At 50.3% G+C, this 23,714-nt stretch overlaps 1 protein-coding gene across 1 annotated transcript in view; it reads left to right on the top strand.

The window, feature by feature from the left end:
- The window catches only part of LOC147216377 (microtubule-actin cross-linking factor 1, isoforms 1/2/3/4-like), a 107,037-nt gene that overhangs the window by 76,111 nt on the left and 7,212 nt on the right, over positions 1-23,714 (top strand). The window contains exons 63-98 of the mRNA XM_086178412.1: positions 204-370; positions 2,296-2,455; positions 2,945-3,271; positions 3,549-3,633; positions 5,388-5,614; positions 7,295-7,501; positions 7,612-7,839; positions 7,931-8,149; positions 8,235-8,438; positions 9,784-10,009; positions 11,437-11,663; positions 11,753-11,875; positions 12,001-12,102; positions 12,524-12,625; positions 12,744-12,917; positions 13,159-13,314; positions 13,477-13,674; positions 14,088-14,216; positions 14,690-14,872; positions 15,107-15,262; positions 15,974-16,180; positions 16,299-16,418; positions 16,521-16,690; positions 16,792-16,951; positions 17,058-17,252; positions 17,521-17,793; positions 18,475-18,663; positions 18,794-18,905; positions 19,007-19,158; positions 19,292-19,454; positions 19,732-19,886; positions 19,980-20,054; positions 21,246-21,263; positions 21,990-22,107; positions 23,084-23,146; positions 23,537-23,569. Of these exons, the coding sequence (XP_086034538.1) occupies positions 204-370; positions 2,296-2,455; positions 2,945-3,271; positions 3,549-3,633; positions 5,388-5,614; positions 7,295-7,501; positions 7,612-7,839; positions 7,931-8,149; positions 8,235-8,438; positions 9,784-10,009; positions 11,437-11,663; positions 11,753-11,875; positions 12,001-12,102; positions 12,524-12,625; positions 12,744-12,917; positions 13,159-13,314; positions 13,477-13,674; positions 14,088-14,216; positions 14,690-14,872; positions 15,107-15,262; positions 15,974-16,180; positions 16,299-16,418; positions 16,521-16,690; positions 16,792-16,951; positions 17,058-17,252; positions 17,521-17,793; positions 18,475-18,663; positions 18,794-18,905; positions 19,007-19,158; positions 19,292-19,454; positions 19,732-19,886; positions 19,980-20,054; positions 21,246-21,263; positions 21,990-22,107; positions 23,084-23,146; positions 23,537-23,569 (5,803 nt within the window). The remainder of the gene's footprint in view (positions 1-203; positions 371-2,295; positions 2,456-2,944; positions 3,272-3,548; positions 3,634-5,387; positions 5,615-7,294; positions 7,502-7,611; positions 7,840-7,930; positions 8,150-8,234; positions 8,439-9,783; positions 10,010-11,436; positions 11,664-11,752; positions 11,876-12,000; positions 12,103-12,523; positions 12,626-12,743; positions 12,918-13,158; positions 13,315-13,476; positions 13,675-14,087; positions 14,217-14,689; positions 14,873-15,106; positions 15,263-15,973; positions 16,181-16,298; positions 16,419-16,520; positions 16,691-16,791; positions 16,952-17,057; positions 17,253-17,520; positions 17,794-18,474; positions 18,664-18,793; positions 18,906-19,006; positions 19,159-19,291; positions 19,455-19,731; positions 19,887-19,979; positions 20,055-21,245; positions 21,264-21,989; positions 22,108-23,083; positions 23,147-23,536; positions 23,570-23,714) is intronic.

The following is a 23,714-nucleotide window of genomic DNA, read 5'->3' on the forward strand; positions in this document are numbered from 1 at the left end:
CAGACAGGCTGATAGTTTCCACTGCTTGTCTTGCCAGTCTTGACTTCTAACTTACTCGGCAACTGCCCAAAAAAAAAAATTTTACTTTCTGTCAGGAATGTTCTGGACAGATGGCGCTTCCGCGGTGACTTTCTGGGACGATATTAACTAATAGGTAACCGTTTAGCTTGGACTCACAATGGCTCCCCTCTTCCCGCCTCCAGCTGCTCCAGAGATTACTGGACGACCGCAGGCCCACGGTGGAGATGATCCGCGCCGAGGGCGAGAGGATCGCCGCCACGGCCGACGCCCAAGACCGGGAGAAGATCCAAACCCAGCTGCGGAGTCTGGCGCAGAGGTGGAGCGACCTGCTGGACAAGGCCGGCAGGAGGTGAGCGCAGTGTCTCCGTCCAGAGGGGCTGAAAGGGAGAGAAGGGTTCCTCTCCAGTCACCCTTCATCAGTGCTGAAGCGCAGCTCTGTCTTTATGGTCATTCTGGCACCATGTGGATGCTACTTAGCGTCTAAAGTTTCCAGTGCTCCTGAACGACCGCTGGCACCTCGGAGGCATCCACTCAGATTGCTCCTTAATATCGCCGACAGCCAATCGCCGATCGGTTGTAAATACGCGGCTTAGGAAAGTAATCGGTGGCGAACCTCAATGACATGTCATCGTGTTATTTTCTGCTTCCCCTTTTCATCCCTGCGGTTCTTTTGAACGCAGCATTTAACGGTAGAATAGTGTCATTGCTTTTCTGCTCCGCAGGGAAAGGTCAGGATTAGTAACGGGGGCGTGATGAAGATGTTGAACCTTTCTCAGATATTGTTTAGAGCAGCCGTCCCGCTATAGGAACTTTTTTTGCAGTTCCTAGAACCCTTTTCAGGAAGTTCATTTCTCTGTACATTCAGAGAAACCATTCACAGGAAACAGAGACCACGGACCTCTATAACCATTTAAGCTCCTAGTTTGAGGCAGGGTCTTCGTGACATGTGTTACATAGGGGCTCGAACGAGTGATTTGTGTATCGTTAGCTGCTTTCAAACAGAAACGTTCTGAGACCTGTCCAGCTCAAACGTGGTTCGAGGAACTACCCTCCCCCGTGGGAACCTTTTAGTTTTACCTTCCCACAGGCAGTGAGGGACCACGGTAGTGTGCACCTGCAATGTGCACCTTTAGCCAACTCCAAAAGCAAGAGGACAAACACAGTCAACATTGAGGGCAAAGTCACCACAGCGGTGAGGAGATGGAGATGGACGACTCGTACGTCGGAGTCCACATTAACAGTACTAGACAAATATCACAGCATGCTCTTCTTGGCTGGAGTGTGCCGTCAGAGCCAGGTCAACAGGCTCGGTTGTAGGACTAAACTTGGACAATCTGGAAATAGTGAGGGTGAAGGACAAGCTTGGAGCGATCCTGGACATTCCTTCTCGCCCCTTGCACGACGAGGTGTGGCAGATGGGTAGCTTATTCAGCCAGCGCATCCTCCCAGCCCGGTGCAGAGAACAAACACTTCAGACTCTCCTCGGCACAACAGCATCTGGACAAAACACAACTCTGGAGTCACATCTGTACAACTGGCCACTACCTGCAACTGTATCCCACCAAAGTCACTTTACTCCTGTTCTCTTGTAGCGGTTTATCGATTTTTATCCTTTGCTGTTGTTGGCTCTGTCCTTTTTAATGTCTATGTATATTGTTTAATGTCTTTTGGTACCTGGCCTCTGTGCTGTGCTGCTGCCATACCTGAATGTCCCACTATGGGAATCAGTGAAGTAGCTTATGTTGTGTATGATTGTGGCTTATGAGTTTCACCTATCACCAAGCACCAATGGCATATGAGTTCCTGTGGAACCATAAAAAGACCCGGCCACAGATTAGGAGCTTGGATGGTTCTAGGAGTTGAGATCCATGGTCTTGGTTTCTATGCTGCTCAAATGCTCGGATGATTAGAAAAGGTTCTAGGAACTGCAAAAACTTCAGTTGTTAGCGCCTCCGCTTCACAGCAAGAAAGTCGCTAGTTGGATTCTGACAGGGGGTGGCTTCCTGTGTGGAGTCTCCAGGTTCTCCGGTTTCCCCCCGACAGTCCAAAAAAAAACCGACAGAAGGTTCATTGGATACCCTAAATAGCACAGACGTGTGAATGAGAGGGTGAATGGTCGTATGTCTCGATATGTGGCCCAGTGACAGATAGGGTAAACCCTTCCCATCGCCCATTGACAGCTGGGTCCAGCAACCCCGCGGCCCTAAGTGCTGGATAAGCAGTATAGATGATGAGTGACTGAAAACACCTCATTCCCTTCTCTTCTCTCTTTAGGCAAAGGCAGCTGGAGGAGCTGCAGGGTTTGGCTCTGCAGTTCCACGAGGCTCTGGAGCCGCTGGGAGAGTGGCTCAGCACCACGGAGAGGCGCCTGAGCTCCGTCGAGCCCATGGGAACCCAGACGGCCAAGATCAGCCAGCAGATCATCAAACACAAGGTACTGTGCGGAGCCGGCGTGACAATAATCAAGTTCGATTCCTTTTAATTAAAAAAAAAACATGTCACGGAAATAACACAAACCTGAGTCATGACCGCGATCGATCCAGTTTTGGGATCCTGGATTTATTTGAGAGTCACTATGAGAATAATTCCTTCCTGCCGGAGACGGACCGGCGCGGTCGTCACTCCTCGGAACTGTTTTAATAGAAAACCGTCAACGTGTCAGAAAAACCCAGCTTTTATTTATTTCCCTGCTTCTTCCATGTAAAGATTTTCTTTTCAGTCATTGTCACTTGTGTTCAATTGTTCCTTCACTCATCTATTATTTGTCACCTCATGTTTTGAGTTAATACCCACTTTTTTCCGTTTTTTTTTTTTCTGTTCTTTGTCTCACTATTCTTTTCTCCCATCCCATCACCGAACCCCCCCCCTCCCCCGGAAACGAATGCACACCAACAAACAAAAAAAAAAACAAACCCGCTCCCAGGCGTTCCAAGATGACGTATCCTCCCGTGAACCTGAGGTCGACCGCCTCGAGGCGCTCAGCCGGTCGCTGTCCGTGCTCAGCTGCGCGGCCGACCGCGACTGGTTGAAGGAGCGCGTGGAGGCCGTGAGATCGGGCCACTCCGAGCTGGCCGAGTGGTGCTCCCGGCGGGCGGGCATGCTCGAGCAGGCGCTGGCCAACGCCCGGCTGTTCGGCGAGGACGAGGTGGAGGTGCTGAACTGGCTGGCCGAGGTGGCTCAGCGGCTGGCTCAGGTGTCCGTGCAGAGCTACCTGCCTCAGGAGCTCACCGAGCAGCACAGACACACACTGGTATGGTTGTACGCACACGCCGAGTTTTTTTTTAAGTCGCAAGTCGTTTCCCTTTCGCCGAGCAAGCGGTGAAACGTCCAGGTACCTTTTCCACTGGATCCGCGTGTCTCCTGACTCGTTCCACCTGTTGAGTCCATATGCTTTTTGCGAACACCCCGGTGGAAAACGTACCCTCAATCCGCGAATGTTCATTTAAATAACTGTAATCGGGATTGAAAGAGAAACCTGTTCGTCGTTCCCATTGTTTAAACTTCCATCTCCGTCTTTTCTCCCGTAGTCTCTGAACGAGGAGATCCTGAGCAGGAAGAAGACGGTGGACCAGGCCATCAAGAACGGACAGGCCCTGCTGAAGCAGACAACCGGTACGAGAGCACGCCTTCTTCTGGGGGAAAAAAAAAGCTGCGCTTTGAAATCGGGGCGTTGTCTTGCATCTTAATTTTTTAAGGAACTGCAACATCTGCAGTGACAGTTTGCCTGCCAGTGTTTTAGTCCTGTCTGTTTTGTTGATAATAATACATCAGATTTCTACAGCGCAGTTTAGGCCACTCAGAGATCCTTTACTCTGTGACAAAGATACACAGAAAGGTTAGAACTGGGGAAAAGCAAGCGATTCGAAGATCGGAACGGAGTCCTTCGATCCCGATGTGCGGTGGCGGGGACGCCGAAGGAGCAAGAGGCGGCGACAGCAAAGGCTCGGCCCCTCGCGGCATGGGGTTGGTTTTTGGCGATGGCGCTCAGGAGGTGGAGTCGCTAGATAGAAAGCAGTGGAGAAGGTCAGTGAGGTTATAGGGGGTGAGGTCATTGAGGAGGGGGTTGTACTGTATATGACGTTGAGCAGGGAGCCAGCGGAGGTGACGGAGGTTGGGGGAGGATGTGGTGTCTGGAGCGGGGTGGAGGTTAGCAACCGGGCAGCTGTAGTTTTTGAAGGTCATTAGAGGGAAGGCCTTCGAGGTTGTTGTTACAGAAGTCATGTTTGGAGGTTGTGAAGGCGTGAATGACCCTTTCTGCGGTGGGCAACAATTCAGAGGTGGAAGAACGATGTCCCGCTGATGTTACAGATATAGAATTTGAAGGAGTCTGTTTCGATAACAAGGTTGCCCACTGAGGTGGAAGAAGTGACACTGTGTCCATCTATGAGGAGGTTGAAGTCCAGGGCGAAAGGTTAGGAGACATTCTGGTCCAGCGATGAGGATATCGGTTTTGTTGTTGACTTTCAAAAAGTCATTGTCTATCCAGGTGATGACTTTGGGGTACAGTTGTGTGTCGCTGGTGAAAAGGCGGCAAATGATCTGTCCAAGACTGTAAAGGATGAAGAAGAGGGGGAGCAGATTGCGGAACCTTGGTGTTCCTCGGGGGCCGAATCGCCGAGTTTAAAGAATGACCGAAGACAGTCGGCGGAGGATTGGAGTGGTCACTGGCATCAAAAGCGGCGCTGAGGTCGAGGAGGAGGATGGAGGAGGATGTCGGGGGAACCAGAGCCAGACCCTAAATAGCCCAGACATCTGAATGAGAGAGTGAATGCCGGATAGATAATGAATGAACGCATTGGCCATGCAGGCGGCTCATGAATGCGAGAATAAATCCCTGCGGTATTTAACATAAACAGGGAATGGGCTCATCCTCCTTCAGCCGTCAGACTGCAGTACAATCTCCGTTTGAATGAAATAAAGTGTGTCAATGACAGAGGTTTGTCATTAGAGTAAGAGGCCCCTCCCATCCCTTGGATGAAACACAAGCTGGAGGGAAAAGGTCTTTTTCACCAATTCCAGTCGTGGGTTCCAGGTGGGCTCTGCGAGAAATACTAAGACGGTGAAACCACACATTTTCAGATCAGTGGTGAACCGGACCGTTACATCTGGTTTGTGTTTCTCCTCACCCATTATTGTATTAGCCACGCTGACTCCTAATGCTAGCTGATTGGTGGCCCACCCCGTGAGTGCGTGTGTGTGTGTTAGTTTCACTGCATGCACACACACGATTACGTGGTTAGGAAATGTCTTCTAATTCAATCCAAAATTATGTTAAGTATCTTCGTAATGACGCAGTTTGGAGATTAAGATCATTTTCGTAGAAGCGGCGCAGCACATAAACACTCTTCACACGCGTCCCCCCGCAGGTGAGGAGGTCCTCCTGATCCAGGAGAAGCTGGACGGCATCAAGTCTCGCTACGCCGAGATGACGGCCGGCAGCAGCAAGGCTCTGCGCACCTTGGAGCAGGCGTTGCAGCTGGCCACGCGCTTCGCCAGCGCCCACGACGACCTCAACCAGTGGCTGGACGGCGTGGAGGCAGAGCTGAGCGGCGCAGAGCCCGATGCCTCACCTGCCTACCAGGAAAGACAGAAGGTTAGTGTGTGTGGGATGAGGGTTTCAGCTGGAGATGAAGATGCTGAGGTTCTCTTTGGGAGTGTGGAGCGTGGATAGCATCGGGAGTAAGACCTTCAGAGGTACGGCACATGTTAGAAATTCTGGAGGTGAAGTCAGACGGACATGGCTTGGACACGGCCAGAGGAGGGACAGGGAAGGAACTTCCAGGCGGAGGGTTTAGCCCAGGGGTCGGCAACCCGCCGCTCTTTCATCTTTACACTGCGGCTCCGAGCGGCTTGGGAAAATGAATTATAAATATTGAATTGAAGTGTATTTCATTTGTGTTAATTCCTTTTTTTTTTTAAACTTTTAGTTCTAAGTTGGAAGGTTATTATGATCTTGAAATCTTAAATAAAATTCTATTTATTATTTTTTGCCGCTCAAAATAACGTCACACACGCGGAAGCCGGTATACCCGCCAGCCGGTAAAGTCCCGATTTGCAAATGCTGTGCGCAGAAGTTCAGGGGCAGAAGTCCCATAAACCAGGTAAAATAAATATTTGTAAAGATATTTTGCAAATATTTATCTTTTATTCTTTACTGACAGTGATTTTTTTTCCCGATTTATTTTTGTAATTCAGGTCAAGGCTCCGTTACACGCTCTGAAAGCCCAAAGCTCAAAATGTGTTCATTACATAAATAAAATTTAATTTTCTCCTTAATACTTTGTGAATTTCAGAAGCAACACACTTCACACTTGTTTATACAAAGTGTAAAGGGAATAAAAAGCAATATATACAGTGGTACCTTTATTTTAGAAGTCAAAAAGTAATTGCGGCTCCCAGTGTTTTCTTTTCCGAGGAAACCGGGTCCGAATGGCTCTTTGGGTGTTAAGGGTTGCCGACCCCTGGACTAGAGGAATCCCTGGAAGGATATGAAGTTAGTGTGTGTGAGAGGAGAGGGTTAGATGGAGGCAGGCGATTGGCTGCGGCGAGCCCTGAAGGGAGCAGCCCGAGGGAAGAGGAGGCCTTTAAATGCCAGGCATTAAACGCCGTATTCTGCGATGATGGTCTGTTTAACATGTCATCGCTTCCTGCCGTGCGGGATCTCCTCGGCCGGCCGGCCGCAATCCAGCTGAAAGCATCGGAATCTCATGAGAAAAATACATAAAATGATTTCTGTTATGCGAGCATGGAGTCAGGACGCACGAGTCACATCGAATCTATTTATTTATAATAATTTATTTTTTGACAGTGATCTCAAAATTGAAAAGACATTTTCCTTGTAACCGCGGCCCTTAAACCGCCGAAAACTTAAAGACCCCATCATCAAGTCCAAACCGTATTTTCCCATGGCGGGATAAAAAACATCACACACACTCGTGGGTTACTGGAAAGGAACGGTCGATTTGACGACAGTCACCGTCTGTAAATGGCATCTTCAGACACAAGTTGCTACAGTAACACTGGATTGTGGGAATGGCTCAATAGTTGCAAGAACCACAGAGAGAATTATTGCCACTTCATTTGCAGCTGGCATTAATATGTTTGTCGGCGCTGCATTCGTGAAGCCCCAAAGAAAGTGTGTGTGTGTGTCTATATATGTAGAGAGAGAAAATGTATTTATTTATCTATTCATTTTCTCTGAGGTTGATTTCAGTTTTACGTGCTCAGTCACTTTTTCCAGCCGAGGTTTCAGCTCAGCCGCTCGTTCTTTCAGGAGCTGAAGAAGGTGTCGGCCGAAAAGCGCCTGGTCCTGGACACGGTGAACGAGGTTGGAAGCGCCCTGCTGGACCTGGTTCCGTGGCGAGCCCGCGAGGGCCTGGACCGCCTGGTGGCCGACGCCAACCAACGCTACCGGCAGGCGGACGAGACCATCACGCAGCGCGTGCAGCTCGTGCAGGCCGCCATCCAGAGGTCGCAGCAGGTACTGCGGTTCGGCCCGCGCGGCCGACGTTCGGATTTATTTCGATCGTTCTCGGCTTCCTCCGCACCGGGGAAGGGTAAGACCTGCTGAGACCGAACGTGTCGTTCCAGTACGAGGAGGCGGTGGACGCGGAGCTGGCGTGGGTCGGCGAGACCGAGCGTAAATTGGCGTCCCTGGGTCCCCTCAGCTTGGAGCCCGACGTTACCGTGGCTCAGCTGCAGGTGCAGAGGGCCTTCAACATCGACATCATCCGACACAAAGACACCGTCGATCAGCTCCTGCGCACCCGAGATGACATCCTGGAAACCTGCAGCGATGCACAGAAGGACGCGCTGATGGTGAGCGGTCGCCAGACAGAGACACAAACGTGAAACGGCGCAAGTGACCAACAAGGAATTCACCTGCGGTTTCTCCGTCTTCCCCTTTCAGGTTAAGACGGATTCTCTCAGCGCCCGCTACGACGCCGTCAGCCAGAGTCACAGCGAGCGGTTCTCGGCGCTTGAGCGGGCGCAGGTTCTCGTGGCTCGGTTCTGGGAGACCTACGAGGAGCTGGACCCGTGGCTGGGCGAGACGGAGGCCCTCATCGGCCAGCTGCCGCCGCCAGCCATCGACACGGACGCTCTTCGGCTGCAGCAGGATCAAATGAGGGTAAAAGACGAAAAGGAGAAAAGAACCTCGGCGAAGAATCCGGTGCTTCCGTATCGAATCAAACGATCCTTTTTCCTTCCTCCAGCTGCTCCGTGAGTCCATCGCCGAGCACAAGCCGCACATCGACAAGCTGCTGAAGATCGGACCTCAGCTGGCTGAGCTCAGCTACCAGGAGGGGGCCGCGGTGAGGCAGCGCTACGCCGAGGCTGAGAGGCGGTATCTGGCCATCAAAGAGGAGGTGAAAGGTCGCGCGGCGGCTCTGGACGAGGCGGTGTCCCAGTCTGCGCAGGTACGATGAGGGATGGGCGGAACAATAAGAAGATACCGTGTTTTATTCCGGTCGCCTTGTCTGTAAACACGTTTGACAACAGCTACGCGGCTTTACGTCAAATTTATATATACCGCTCAAAAAAATAAAGGGAACACTTGAACAACACAATGTAACTCCAAGTCAGTCGCACTTCTGTGAAATCATAGTGTCCACTCAGGAAGCAACACAGATTCATTTTGACTTGTTTTAAGGACATTACATCAAAGTTGGATCAGCCTGGAGTTTGTTTTTACACTTTAATTTTGAGTGTGATTCCTAATCCAGACCTCCATGGGTTGATACAATTGATTTCCATTGATCATTTTTGCGTGATTTTGTCGTCAGCACATTCAACTGTGTAAAGAGCAAAGTATTTCATAAGAATATTTCATTCATTTAGATCTAGGATGTGTTTTTTACGTGTTCCCTTTATTTTTTTGAGCAGTGTATATTCACATATACGTTTGACACCGATGACTAAACCGCATGATATTGCGTCGCTTGACTAATAAAATCAAGGGTTTATGACCCGTCGCCGCTAGATGGGTTTCAGTTCTGTGTATTTTAAACTTGTATCTACACATGGAAGCAGGTTGACCCTCCTGCCAAGAAATCAATATTGAAGGTTTAGCCTGGTACTGAATGCATGGCTCAAATATAACTCATTGTGTTTGTTTTGTTTGTTTTTTTTTTCCACCCCCTGTCCCGCTCAAACCGATTCTTGTGCCGATCCTTCTCTCACTGCTCACTGACCTCCTCCCTTCTCACCCCCCCCCCCGGTCACTCTCACCTCACCCTCTTAACTTAACCTCCTCATCACGTGCACCCGTCGTTTATTTTGCAACCCACCATCCCACCTGCCCACCCCCATCGTTCATTGTGGATGTGCTGTGTTGTGTTGCCCCCACACTCCCCGCCACCATTCTCTCCATGGTCACTGCTCACGTCAATCACCCAGCTGGTGGAGGTAAGACTGACCGACATCATTCTGCCGCTCGGGCCGCTCTTCTACGCCACGCTTTGGTTGACCCAGTGATATACGGCATCGGTTTTTGTGTAAAGTCATCACGCGGATTGACAGTTTGCAAAGCGGCGTCTCCGAAATATCCTACTCGTGGGTGTATTTCACCTGAAACTTCACATGTCCGACCGTTTTGCAAGATCCAGACCTATTTGGTCAAAGCTGCAGAATTCAGCACACTGAGATACCATATCGGGCTGTAAGATATTGTAAGATATCACCTGGCAGTCCAAACCCGCCGCCGGCAGCCTTTTCGCCCTCGCCGCCGCCTCCTCACTTGTTTGGTTTGTCATCCGTCTGCAGTTTCACGACAAGATGGACCCCTTGCTGGAGACCCTGGAGGGGGCGGTGCAGCGGCTGCGGCAGCCTCCGCCGGTGGCAGCCGAGGTGGAGAAGATCAGGGAGCAGCTGGCGGAGCACCGGGCCCAGGGGCTGGAGCTCGACAAGCTCCTGCCAAGTTTCTCCGCCCTCTGCGCCCGTGGGGAGGAGCTCATCAGCCGGGCCGCTCATGACGATCCTGCCGCCCAGGGTAAGCCACCGAAGAGCGCATATTCATCCGGTAGAAGGCCCGTACCGATTGGTGGAGGCTCCTTATAAGCAGGAAATACTGCGTCGCCATTTTACTTCCCAGTCCGAGACAAATCGGCTCTGTCCACCCATCTCGTAAATGCAACGTCTCGGTAACGCCCTTCGGGATTTTCATTTTATTTTTCCTCATCCGTAATTTTCCATCGCTGCTCTCTTGGCACAACCTGAATCACCCCCCGCTATCTTTAGCAGTGAAAGAGATTGCGGTCGTCGGAGGATGAAACGAGAAGTTACGACTCGTGAAATCTCTCGGACGGAGCAGCGCGGAACGCCCGCCCCTCGACACATTACAAACATTTGACCCTTTTTCCCAGCGCCCTGTTGGAAACACCTCGGGGGAATTCCTGTAGAGTTGGCTCCGAATCTTGGATTCGGATATAAACTCATTAGCCTCGAGAAGAAGCACTGTATTGATCTCATAATATCTTCTGTGCCAAGAAAATGAAATTAAGCACCGCGGTAATTGAATATAATGAGTGATGAGTGTAAATAATGATGTAAAAACACACCGAAAAGAAACACAGACTAAATGAAAGCCTGATTTGTGCTCACTGAACAGAATGTGTGCACATTTTTCATGTCATGGACACGATTTCCTCATTTCCAGTCCAACTGTTCGGCATTAACACTCCCTTGGATCAAGTTTAGGTGGCCAAAGGTCAGCACGCATTCACAAAGTATGCCGTTTTGTTTTTTTCACCAAAGCACGACCTTAATGTGTGAAATTACCTTTTGGCTGTGTATTCAGTTATTAAATGGGCCACTGGGGGCATTTTCTTAGCCAAGGACGCTTCAGCACGTCCACAGGAGGGGCCGGGAATCAAACCTCTGCTCTACCAGCGGATCCACAGTTGCCCCGTACCCCCCTGTTGGTCGTGTTATTCTTGATACAGCAGCGATGCGCTTTATTTCGCCAATGAGGAAACGAACCCTTTCAACAGCGGCTCCGAAAAATAGACAGTTTTCATTTTAAATCGTATTTTCCCTCGCCAACACGGTGCTCGGTTGTTGTTGTTGTTGAAGAAAAATTGGGAGGCGTGTCAGAGGGGTCTGGGCTCCACGCCCACCGGTCCACAGACCAAACAGCCCTCTGACCAAAACCGTTGTTTTCGGCGAACTCGGCGGTGGCGGACGGTTGGCGCGGCTCCTCCCCGGGCCTCCCAGCACCGCGCTGTGCTTTGATAGCCCACCACGCTTCATAGAACTGAAAGGGTCATTGTACACGGATAGTGGGAGCAATCAGATGGCTCGTATTCGCCAGGAAAACACCAGATTCAAACAAAGACATTATTCTTAGTCCGGACATAATTATGTGAATCTTTATATTAGCCTGCGTTGCCTCTGAAACCTACCCTCTTTCTACTCCAGCCGTCCGTTCCCGCCTCCTGCGCCTCCGCTCCCTGTGGGACGAGATCCGCCAGCGGGCAGAGGACAGGGAGGGCAAACTGAACGACGTCTTGGACTTGGCCGGGAAGTTCTGGGCCGACGTGGCGGCGTTGCTGAGCACGCTGCGAGACTCCCAGGACATCGTGAAAGAGCTGGAGGACCCCGGGGTGGACCCCTCGCTCATCAAACAGCAGATCGAAGCCGCCGAGGTATGGCCGCGCAACTTTGGGGGCGGAGCAGTTCCGTACAAACGTCCGACGCGCTCACGACTCTGAAATTCTAAACTCTTGAAATCCAGGCCATCAAGGCGGAGACAGACGGCCTGAGGGAGGAGCTGGAGTTCGTCAGGACCCTCGGAGCTGACCTCATCTTTGCCTGCGGGGAAACAGAGAAACCAGAGGTCAAGAAGACCATCGATGAGGTGAAGACCGCTGTTCCCCGCAGCTGAATTCTTGCTTTTTTTTTTTTTTTTTTTTTTTTTATTTAAAAATACACCACATGTTGACCCTTATCTTCTCCTTGGTCGTCCTCTGCCTTTTGCCGCAGATGAATGCGGCCTGGGAAAGCCTGAACAGGACGTGGAGAGAGAGGATGGAGAGACTGGAGGAGGCCATGGCTGCTTCAGTGCAGTACCAGGATGCACTGCAGGTTTGTCTCTCCCCGCTGTCCTCTGTGTGCTTCATCCTCATCTGTATTTTTCACACTCTGCGACCTCAAGAAGTCTCGGCCGTTTTCCGATCGGGCAAATTCCCAAAGCCTGTCCAGGGGCACGTAGCTTTGTTTTTCCCTTGGAAGGACTCGGGGAAGCACAGTGTTTCTTTTTGTTTTTTTGACTTATTGCATTTGTTTAGCAAACCTCAACCAAATGCGAGAAGTTGTGTCTTAGCAATTATTGGTTTTAGCATTTGTCAATTTCCAGCTGACTCCATTTTGTTACAAGAACTGACGTGGCACCCAGGCCATGAGCAAACGTACCAATTTATCAGTCGATCACTTCCGTCGTTTATCGCTTTATCCGTGTTTACTATGAGTACTATACGTGACGTGGATGCATCTGTTTCATTCCCAGTCCATGTTTGACTACCTGGACAACGCAGTGATCAAACTGTGTGACATGTCAACGGTGGGGACTGACCTTGGAACTGTCAAACAACAGATCGAAGAGCTCAAGGTTCGTACATCTCAGCGAGTCGTTTGTGTCGGCCGGTGTGACCGAATTCCCTAACTCTACCTTCATCTGTTACTCTTTGTCATCCCATCGCTTCTCTCCCCGTGTTCACGCTGAGCAGCAGTACAAGGTGGAGGTCTACCAGCAACAGATCGACATGGAGAAGCTTTGCCACCAGGGGGAGCTGCTGCTGAAGAAAGTGTCGGACCAGACCGACCGCGACATGATTCAGGAGCCGCTCACCGAGCTCAGACACCTGTGGGACAATCTGGGGGATAAGATAACCCAAAGACAGGTATTATTCATGTCAGAGGGGGTTCTTTGTTTTTTTCATTTATTCTCTGAATTGGTTCCGAGCGGCTTCGATCGAGCGCCGACCCTTCGCTTTCCCCCGTGTTTCTCTCGGGAAGACGGAGATGTTGGTCTTTGCTGGGAATGCTGGTTTATTGCATGTTTTCTGACAGCGTTTCATTGCCGTCCAAATATTTGAATTCCTATTTTTAATCTCTTTGCCTTTGGTCCTCCTCTCGCCGCAGCACAAGCTGGAGGCTGCCCTGCTGGCCCTGGGTCAGTTCCAGCATGCCCTGTCTGAGCTGCAGGCCTGGCTGAGCCACACACACACCACCCTAGACACTCAGCGGCCGGTCAGCTCCGACCCCAAGGCCATCGAAATCGAACTGGCTAAACACCATGTACGTTTCTTTCTTTACCAACGGAAAAACTTTTGAGTTTGTGTCGTCCCTGGTTGATTAAACTGCATTTTCAAAGTGATTCTTGCTGTTTTTATCTCCGCCACCAATTGCGTCTCCGCATGCAAATACAAAATGCCTCTCTCTAAATCCTCCCCGCCTCAGGTTCTGCGTAACGACGTGCTGTCCCATCACGCCACCGTGGAGAACGTGAACGGCGCCGGCACCGAGCTCCTGGAGTCCTCCCCCGGGGACGAGGCCAGCCACCTGAGAGACCAGCTGGATCAGCTCAACCAGAGCTGGCAGAGCCTGCTGCTGAAGACCCGGGAGCGGCAGAAGCTGCTGGAGGCTGCCTTACACCAGGTACTGTGTACAGATAGCTTCTTTTGGATTCTCACGGTGCGTCCGTCGTTTGTATTTCAGCTTTCATCGGGTTGACGGGTAGGTCCTCGGTTCAATTCCGACATTTCTGTGTGAGGTTTGCATGTTCTCTGGGTTCTCTGACATTGGGGATGGCTGAATGAAGGAATAAATGAACGCATTTATTAATATTAGCATCAAAACCGACCATTTCTGATAAGTATTAGCAGTAATAGCAGCAACACTGTTTGCTACACTGTTCAAGTCAATCACCTCTATTCACTGTCTCTTCACCAAAACAAATGTCAAAATACATAATGTGAACTAGCTAAGTTTTTCTCGGTTATCGTAGCGATAAAATGTTAAATGAAGGTTCAGCCGTCTTAATGCCGTCTCCTCTCATGTCCATGGCGCAGGCGGAGGGTTTCCATGGTGAACTGGAGGAGTTCCTACAGTGGCTGAGGAGGACCGAGAGCCAGCTGTCCGCCGCCAAACCAACAGGCGGCCTCCCCGAAACAGCCCGGGAGCAGCTACAGCAACACATGGTACGACACAGATCGCGTAACATCTTCACTTCATACCCCGAGTGTCACAAACGCCACGTGCACGCCCTGAAGTCCCACAGAATATAATGAGATTTTGCTGCCAAAGAAACAAACCTGCTATAATTATCGTGGCCAACTGCTTTCTTGCTCGCTTCATTAAAGTTCAGGTCGCAGGTGCCTGTCTTGTGTTTATTACGGTCCTACATCGAAATGCTTTTCGGGTTGTTACTGTAGTCCGTATTCATGGAATTGAATTTCTAAGGTCACAAACACGTATCAGTCGACACCTCTATCGCTGTTTTACATCACATACTCACCAAGAGAGACACTTGACATATGGCGATCCTGAAATTTTAATAGCCTCCATTGTTCCCGAACCAGCCGGTGGAATACGACAGCTTTTTACCTGCTGTGTCAACGTCGGGTCTGACGTGTATATATGTGTGTGTGTGTGTGTGTGTGTGTGCGCGCAGGAGCTCCAAGACCAGCTAACCCAGCGAGCGGAGCAGTACCACCGGCTGCTGGACCAAGGGGAGTCCATGCTGCTGGCTCGCGGGGGCGAGGAAGCGGGACCCGGCGCCACCCAGACCCAGCAGAACCTGGCCATGCTGCAGAACAAGTGGGCCAGCCTCAACACCAAGATGGACGACCGCAGGGTAAGACCGGGACGCTTATTGTTTTCTCCTGATCTACTCTACATTCTGTTTTATCACCTGATGCTGTCTTTGAATCTTAGATTATTAGCGATAATAATAAGAACTTTTGTGATGCCAGGACTGGGAATCAATAACTGTTATGATATGCTATATTTAGCATTTTTAATGTGCTATAATTTTATGATGCCAATTCTAAAAACCCGTGTTGACCATGAAGTGTTTAATACATTTCAGGCAAAGCTGGACGAGGCTGTCTCCTTGGCAACGGGCTTTCAGACGTCTCTGCAGGACACCATTAACTGGCTCACCCAGGCTGAACAAACCCTAAACATGGCCCAGCCCCCGAGCCTCATCCTGGACACCGTCCTCTTTCAGATCGATGAGCACAAGGTCTGTTTTAATCAATGTATTTATTTTTGTGCCACTTTTCACTCATGAGAACTGTCAGTTTTCCCTCCAAATATAGGTTTTGAACTTCAATGAAAGATTTTTGTCGGAGAAAACATATCTGTCATATGGATATACAGTTTTTATGTAAAATGTTTTTTTTTATAATATATAAATATTTATTTTGTCCATATTCAGACGGACGAGTAAGTGGAGAGTTATGAAGATATTATCAATTGTTATATTGCAATATTATCAATATCACTTTTAGCCCTACCAGTCTTCTGTTTGAAAAGCGCAATCTCTGCTCAGAATCTGCTTGCATGCCGATGTGCTGTGAGTGTGTGTGTGTGTGTGCATGTGTGTGTGTGTGTGTGTGTGTGTGTGTGTGTTTGCGCATATATAATATTACAGAGATAACACAAATTGATTGGTTGCAAGTAGTTTCTATTACAGTCCCTATACACATTGTTTATTTCTGTTACACATTGTTTATTTTATTCAACATTTTCCGATTTTCCGCCGTTCATTTGTTTTGATATTTTCACTCTGATTCATCATTTACAAATTAATGTATGATATCTGTTGGATTAACAGGTGGAATATTGTTTGCTGAGAGTTAGCAGTTGTTACTTATCTCAGTAGTGCTGTGTTTCTGTCATAGGCAGCTTTGTCATGACTGACCGGGGCGTGAACCCTCGTGTTTCCGTGCAGGTGTTTGTGAATGAGGTGAATACACACCGAGAGCAGGTCCTGGCCCTGGAGAAGGCCGGCTCTCAGCTCCGCTTTGCCAGCCTGAAGCAGGATGTAGTTCTGATCAAGAACCTCCTGCTGAGCGTTCAGGCCCGCTGGGACAAGCTCGTCCAGCGATCGCTGGACCGCGGCAGACACCTGGACGAGGCCCGCAAACGGGCCAAACAGGTACCCTGAGTGAAACACAAATAAGAGGCCGTCCTCATCTTCGGCCGCAATAAAATGAGATCGACACTGTCGGGCAAGAGACGATACACTAAACCGCCAATCTGGTGCTCTTCCGTAGTTCCACGAAGCTTGGAGGAAGTTGACCGACTGGCTGGAGGAAGCGGAAAAACGACTGGACTCAGAGCTGGAGATCTCCAATGAGCCCGACAAGATCAAGGTTCAACTGACCAAGCACAAGGTACTCCGTGATGTAGACCGAATGGGTACGCATCTGTATATCTGTCATTACTCGTCCGTCGTGGTTTTACAACCTTCCTCCTCTCTTTTTCCATGGATCCAGGAGTTCCAGAAGGCGCTGGGGTCTAAACAGCCGGTTTACGACACGACGGTGAGGTCCGGGAAGGCCATGAGAGACAAGGCCCAGCTACCGGCTGACACCCAGAAACTGGACCACCTGGTGGGCGAGGTCCGCGACAAGTGGGACACGGTCTGTGGGAAGAGTGTGGAGAGGTAAAGAGGATGAGGGAAGGGTGACCGCTTGTGCAGGAGCGAGTTGTTTTTCGTCGCCGTCGTTTTCACGAAGCGCCGCGTCACGGATCTTTTCCGTCCAGGCAACACAAGCTGGAGGAGGCGCTGCTGTTCTCAGGCCAGTTTGCAGAGGCTCTCCAGGCCTTGGTGGACTGGCTGTACCGGGTGGAGCCCCAGCTGGCTGAAGATCAGCCCGTGCACGGAGATCTGGATCTGGTGTCAAACCTCATGGACTCACATAAGGTGTGCTCCCGGGCCGAACGGGGGGAGTCCCTCTTCATCTGTCAAGTACGCATTCATAGTGTATCGTCGCACTTAGTAACACCGGCCTCACTGTTCAAACACCTAGGCTTTCCAGAAAGAGCTGGGCAAGAGGACCGGCAGCGTCCAGGCTCTGAAGCGCTCCGCTCGGGACCTGATGGAGACGGGCCGGGACGACACCGCGTGGGTTAAAGTTCAGCTTCAGGAGCTCAGCAACCGCTGGGACACGGTGTGCGCCCTGTCAGTCACCAAGCAGACCCGCCTCCAGCAGGCCTTCAAACAGGTCAGAGGAAAACACAGCCGAGGAGACACGGCCACGCTCGGGATTGCCGTCGGTCTTACTTTTCAGTCGGATGAATAGTACTTATTGATGGGCGTCACGATCTATAGATCGGTTCATTAGAAAATATGGCATTCTAGTAAAAAAATGTTGATCTCCGTGCTCCAAACATTGGGGGAGATGTTTGTCTCACCAGTAGGATTGTCGTAATGAAGTCAGCAAAAGCGACGGAAACCTGGCCGTCGATAGCAACGTTTCTTGTCTCGGACAGGCGGAGGAGTTCCGCTCCGCCGTCCAGATGCTGCTGGAATGGCTCTCGGAGGCCGAGCAGACGCTCCGTTTCCGCGGCGTCCTTCCCGAGGAGGCGGAGACTCTGCAGGCACTTCTGCACACGCACCGCGACTTCATGAGGACCGTTGAGGAGAAGAGGTCCGACGTCAACAAGGCCGCAACCATGGGGGAGGGCATTCTGAGCCTTTGCCACCCGGACTCCATCACCACCATCAAGCACTGGATCACCATCATCAGGGCGCGCTTCGAGGAGGTGAGCTCGCTTCCGACCTGCCAAATGAGAAAGCACAGGGTGAAAAGATGAGGTCACTATCAAGCATTGATGAAGAGACATGCGTGCAGACAGGATAGGGATACAGTGATCCCTCGCTATAACGCGGTTTGCTTTTCTCGGTTTCGCTACTTCACGGATTCGCATCGTGCATCGTGTTCTGCATTCTGATCGGCTAAAAAGTCACTCCGCTTCTTCTCTACCTGTGCGTCACTAACATTTGAGTTTAATACGTCCACGTACGTAAAACAGCTCGCCAAATTTACATTACGTACGTGCAAATTCTCTTGCAATTTCGAGTTTCTCTAAAACCCATAATGTTGACAAAACGCTCTGGACCGACAAAAGCACCCGCGGCAGGGCCCAAAAGGCAGCGGAAGATGCTATCTATCGCAGATAAAGTTAAACTTCTGGACATGCTAAGGGAAGGTAAAAGCTATGCGGCTGTATGTCGGCATTACGGAATTAATGAATCTTCCGTTCGTTCCATAAAGAAGGAAGAAAAAAACATAAGGATGACAGCAGCAATGTATAATAGAGTATTTAATTGTATAATAATTGTAACAAAAAATGTAGGTTTCTACTTTACTTTACGTTAGCATAGCGCTAACTCCAAGCTCTTTCAAAGTAAAGGCCTATTAAATCCGTGCCATCACATCGCAGGTGCTGACATGGGCCAAACAGCATGAGCAGCGTTTGGAGGCGGCTCTGACCGAGGTGCTCAACAACGCCAACCTCCTGGAGGAGCTGTTGTCGTGGCTGCAATGGGCGGAAACCACGCTGGTGCAGAGAGACACCGAGCCCCTCCCCCAAGACATCCCGCAACTCAAAACACTCATCACAGAACACCAGGTCGGTTTCCCATTGGTTCTGACACGGATGATGAGACACTTTGGTATTTGAATGCCTCCCTGGATGGAAACGGCCCACCTGTGTTTGTGCTTTTCCGCTTACATCCCCCCGTTGTGTTTGCGACTCTCAGATGTTTATGGAGGAGATGACGAGGAAGCAGCCGGATGTCGACAAAGTGACCAAAACCTACAAGAGAAAACCCGCAGAGCCTCCCAGCAGCCTGGCCGAGAGGAGAGGAGCCCGTGAGTCCCGTCGAGAGCCGAGCGCTGTTTTCCAGGGTACCCCCGAACGGGAAGTCTGCCGGAAATGACAGCGTGTGTGGGGTTACTCGCGTTCTCCGCAGGCAAGCAGCAGCAGCAGCAGCAGCACGCGGCCGTACACGTTCCCGGAGGAAACCCACGACTGACCCAGCTGTGCGCCAGGTGGCAGCAAGTGTGGCTGCTCGCTCTGGACCGCCAACGCAAGCTCAACGACGGTCTGGACCGACTGGAGGAGGTAGCTATTACATAGCCTAATCTCTGTAGGCCCCAAAGTGGAAAAAAATTATTGGTCTATGAATATAACCGCCGAAACCAAACCTTGAGAGTTTCAGCGGCGACGAGTCATGTTTTACTGTTTGCCCCTGCAGCTGAAGGAGTTTGCCAACTTCGACTTTGACGTGTGGAGGAAGAAATACATGCGCTGGATGAACCACAAAAAGTCCCGCGTCATGGACTTCTTCAGACGCATAGACAAGGATCAAGACGGAAAGATCACGCGGCAGGAGTTCATCGACGGCATCCTAGCTTCAAGTACGTCACTTTTGACAAACGTCCGCACCCACTATCATCTGCTTCCACGTTGGTTCCTCCACCTCTTCTGTCCATGTCCAAACCATCTCAGTCTGACTTTATCTCAAGACTTAATCTAACACATGCCGCTCCCTCTGCTGAACTCCTTCCCGATCCTCTCCATGCTCCTCACTCCCAAACAGAACCTCAACATCCTCAGCTCTGCCTCCTGTTTTTTCCTCAATGTCGCTTTCTCTTAATAGGGTGTCTGAATCCCCGATGTTGTTTTTTCTCTCAGAGTTTCCCACCAGCAGGCTGGAGATGACGGCCGTTGCAGACATTTTTGACAGAGACGGCGACGGTTACATCGACTACTACGAGTTTGTCGCCGCGCTGCACCCCAACAAGGATGCCTACAGACCCACCACCGACGCTGATAAGATTGAGGACGAGGTGAGGGATGCCGTTGGGTTTCAAGACGCCAGCAAAAAGGCAAAAAATAAGAATCTGCTGACCCGCGAAACGGCGTCTTTTGTGTCCACTCAGGTGACTCGGCAGGTTGCCCAGTGCAAATGTGCCAAAAGGTTCCAGGTGGAGCAGATAGGAGAGAACAAATATCGGGTAGGTCCTTAAACGCATCGTTTTAAAAGGCACTGTGAACAAGAATAATATTACATATATACAGTATGTATATATATCTATTTACTGTGCCAAACTGATTTTTGTAACAAATAGGTTTTGAAACTTGTCGTTGAAGTAATGTTGCTTTCTTTGCCAGAAAGCAACATCTCCGAAATGCAGTTCGACCCATTATAATTCTAGACATGTCAGACATATAATCAATTTTTACTCATATCTCGTCAATTAACTGCCACCAATTAACAACTCACATTTCTCGACAGCATCTTCACCTTGTCTCTGTGTTGATCTCACATCATGGCGTGTAGATGAGCGTAATAGGAGCTCTAACAGCAACATAACCAGTAACATCATCAACGCAGCACAAGTCTCAGCAGTGTTTTCGTTGTTGACGCGACCGTATTAATCTCGCCGTGTAAATGTGAACGTATGGATGCACGCCGGGCTGCAGACTTTCAAACTCCAGAGTTTCATTTATATTGGAGGTAGATCAAGATACACGTAACGTACAAAGAGGGTCACCCGTAGCCCCCTGTATAAATGGTTGAGCAAGAGATTTCTATATTGAGCTATCGGAATTTATTTTTTCCATGTGAATGAGAGATGCTTGTGCGCCACATCCCTGCAGGATGAAATGTATAGATAATGAATGAATGAACGAATGCCTGTGCGCCATCAGCAGGTCTTTCCTGCTGTGTTCTGTCAGAGCCCCGAGGCCTCCGCAGCTCTTGTGTGCATCCATGCTACATTTCACAGGAGCCACAAACACGAGCTAACAGTTTTCCGCAGCTTCCACGGGACTCGCCATCATACGCCCCCAGGAGTAATAACGTGCGGTGCCTGACCGCCGCGTATCACTGTCACCTTGTCTGTGTCTTCTTTGCTTCACCCTTTCATCACTCACTGTCTCTGTCACCACCTCCAGCCCATGTCCTCATAGCGCTCACAGATTCATGTCCACCGCTTCTTTTATTACTGACACCACTAATCTCCATCCACACACGCGTTTATCATTCAGATACCGACAGACATCTTTGAAAAGTGACCCATGAGCTCCATGCATACATGATTAAACATCCAATGTCAGTCAGTACATGTTGTTTCACTCTCGCTCTCTTTCTTCCCCCCCCACCCTTGTGTTTATCTGCTCCGCGTCCGCTGGATTTTTTGTAGTTCTTCCTTGGAAACCAGGTAAAGTGACGGCCGCTGATGTGAACCGACGCGGTGGAAACCTGCTTCCTAGTTCCCGCCCCCCGCCTGCCCGTCCATTACGGCTGTATCGTTTTAATGTTACGCTAATTCATGCTTTTTTTTTTTTTTTTAAATACATATAGATAAATAAAACATGCGGCGGTTGTGTAACATGTAAGCAGGTTTCACCACCCGTCCGTGTCCCCGCTGTAATTTGTTGGTTTGTTGTGTGTGTGTGTGAAAAAATTGCACAATATGAAGCAAGCAACACATGCTGAAGTGGTAATTATTGGTTCGCTGATTTATGTGTGTGTGTGTGTGTGTGTGTGTGCGCAGGCATATATATATACATATATATATGTACACATATATACACATATATGCATATGTGATTTTGGATTTCCTTGCTCTGTGCTGGTGTTGCTTTGGGAGTCTCGCTTCGTCAGACAAACAACGACTCTGGCAACTTAACACTGGTTACATTCGACCCCTTCGAATGAGCGCCGGCTGTGCCGGGCGGGCCGAGCCGAGCCGAGCCGAGCCGAGCCGAGGGCTGTCAATGCATGGGTTTCTGTGGCTGCATGGACTAGAAGAGATCATGTGACGAGGCGTGGCATAGTGGGCTGCTTGGTGCGAGGGCTTTAAATCATGAGTGTGTGCTTCTTTTTACTCACTGATTTGTCTCTGCCTCCTTTTTCACCCCCCTTCCCTCCCAAACTTCCGCAGTTCGGCGACTCGCAGCAGCTACGCCTGGTGCGGATTTTGCGCAGCACCGTGATGGTGCGGGTCGGCGGAGGGTGGATGGCTCTGGACGAGTTCCTGGTCAAAAACGACCCATGCAGAGGTGAGGGGACCCATAGGGGACGCTCACATTAATAGACCCCACACACACACACACACACACACACACACACACATGGGTGTGAACTGAGTCTGTCAGTGCTGCCCTATATCCAGGAGGAAAGAGGTTAACCCCCCCCCCCATTGCATCACATATCCACGCACACGCTCAGTGCGACTCTTCCTCCCGCCCACCCAGCTCTCTCCGAATTTTATCCTCCTGTTGCCGCAGCAACGGCAGAAAACCAAAAAAAAAATGACTTAAAACACTCAAACCATGACTCACCCGTAGCTACGTGCTCATTAGCTACATGGTAGTGGTTTTCACTCAGAGAGAAATACATGCAAATTTCACACACACAAACTCAAAGAATAGGTTGCAAACAGCTGAACAATGATTAAGAAATGACCTGAGAATGAATCCATTTCCATGTACATTCTCAACGCGATTCGTCCTCCCGCCCATCCCGCACTTGGATTTTATCCACCTGTTGCCGCAGCAACGACAGAAAAAAAGGTTACCCACCAAAACCGTGACTCACCTCGCCCGTAGCTAAGTGCTCATTAGCTACACGGTAACAGTTTCCACTCCGAATGAGAAGTAGGCCCAAAGCGTCCCACACCCGCGCTAGAGGACGACCTGCGGCCACACCTTCAAGTTGTCGGCAGGTGAAGCGGCGTCTCATCTTCCTCCTCGCCGCCATCCGGTCTTCATCTATTCTTCCAAGCGCCACGTTTCTCTCTTTTCTCCCCAATCCCTCCATTCCGTCTCCACACGTTTATCCACCGTCCATCCTTATCGGGGTATCGCCCCCCTCCTCCCCCCCGCCCCGTCTTATTCGTCCCATTTCCCTCTCAAATAAAGATCTGGTGCTGCATGGTGCATGATCCTCAGTTCTCTCCCTCCTCCTCCTCCTCCTCCTCCTCCCCCATGTCTCTCCCTCCCTCCCTCCCTCCCCCCTTTTTTTCTCTTCCTCCAGTGCAATACCCAGGACTTAAGATTCTCCGCTCCGATTCCAGTAGCTCCATCTCATCTCGTCTAGGTTGGACTCCTCCTCTACCTCCTCGGCTCTCGCCCCTCTCACTGCCTGTCCTCCCTCACGTCTCGTCTACTTTTCTTTTCCGTTTTCTTGCCTCCTTCCCTCGCTCCCATCCTCCTTTGGGTTGGTTTGGCCTTGCCGCTGCTGGTTGTGATCACCCGACTAACGTTTGTCTCTCCTGACCCCTCCTAACCCGGCCCGCCAGGCTGTCACGACTGAGTTAAACACACCGGGAAATCACATTTAACACACCTCCGTGTGACTGACACGCGTCAGCTGTGTGTGTGTGTGTGTGTGTGTGTGCTTGAAAGCTCCCGAAACTGTTATTTTTAGGATTTTATCTTTCTCACATCGAGCACACAGTTATTTCACATTGTCTCTTGTGTCTCTCAGTGACAGTCACCCCTGGCTATTTCTTCTGCCGAGGTATCTACGACTCCCTCCCTCCCTCTCTCTCTCTCTCTCTCTTTCGATTCATCTCTCCTTCATTCTCACCCCGACCCGTCTGACTCCATCTCAAAACCACAGCTGTGTTAAACCACGTGTGTTCATAAGCGCTCGCGTGCGTGTG

This window comes from Fistularia commersonii, chromosome 30 (assembly GCF_037954325.1).
Source record: "Fistularia commersonii isolate RoL2024-O1a breed Wild chromosome 30, RoL_Fcom_v1.0, whole genome shotgun sequence".
NCBI classification, from domain to species: Eukaryota; Metazoa; Chordata; class Actinopteri; order Syngnathiformes; family Fistulariidae; genus Fistularia; species Fistularia commersonii.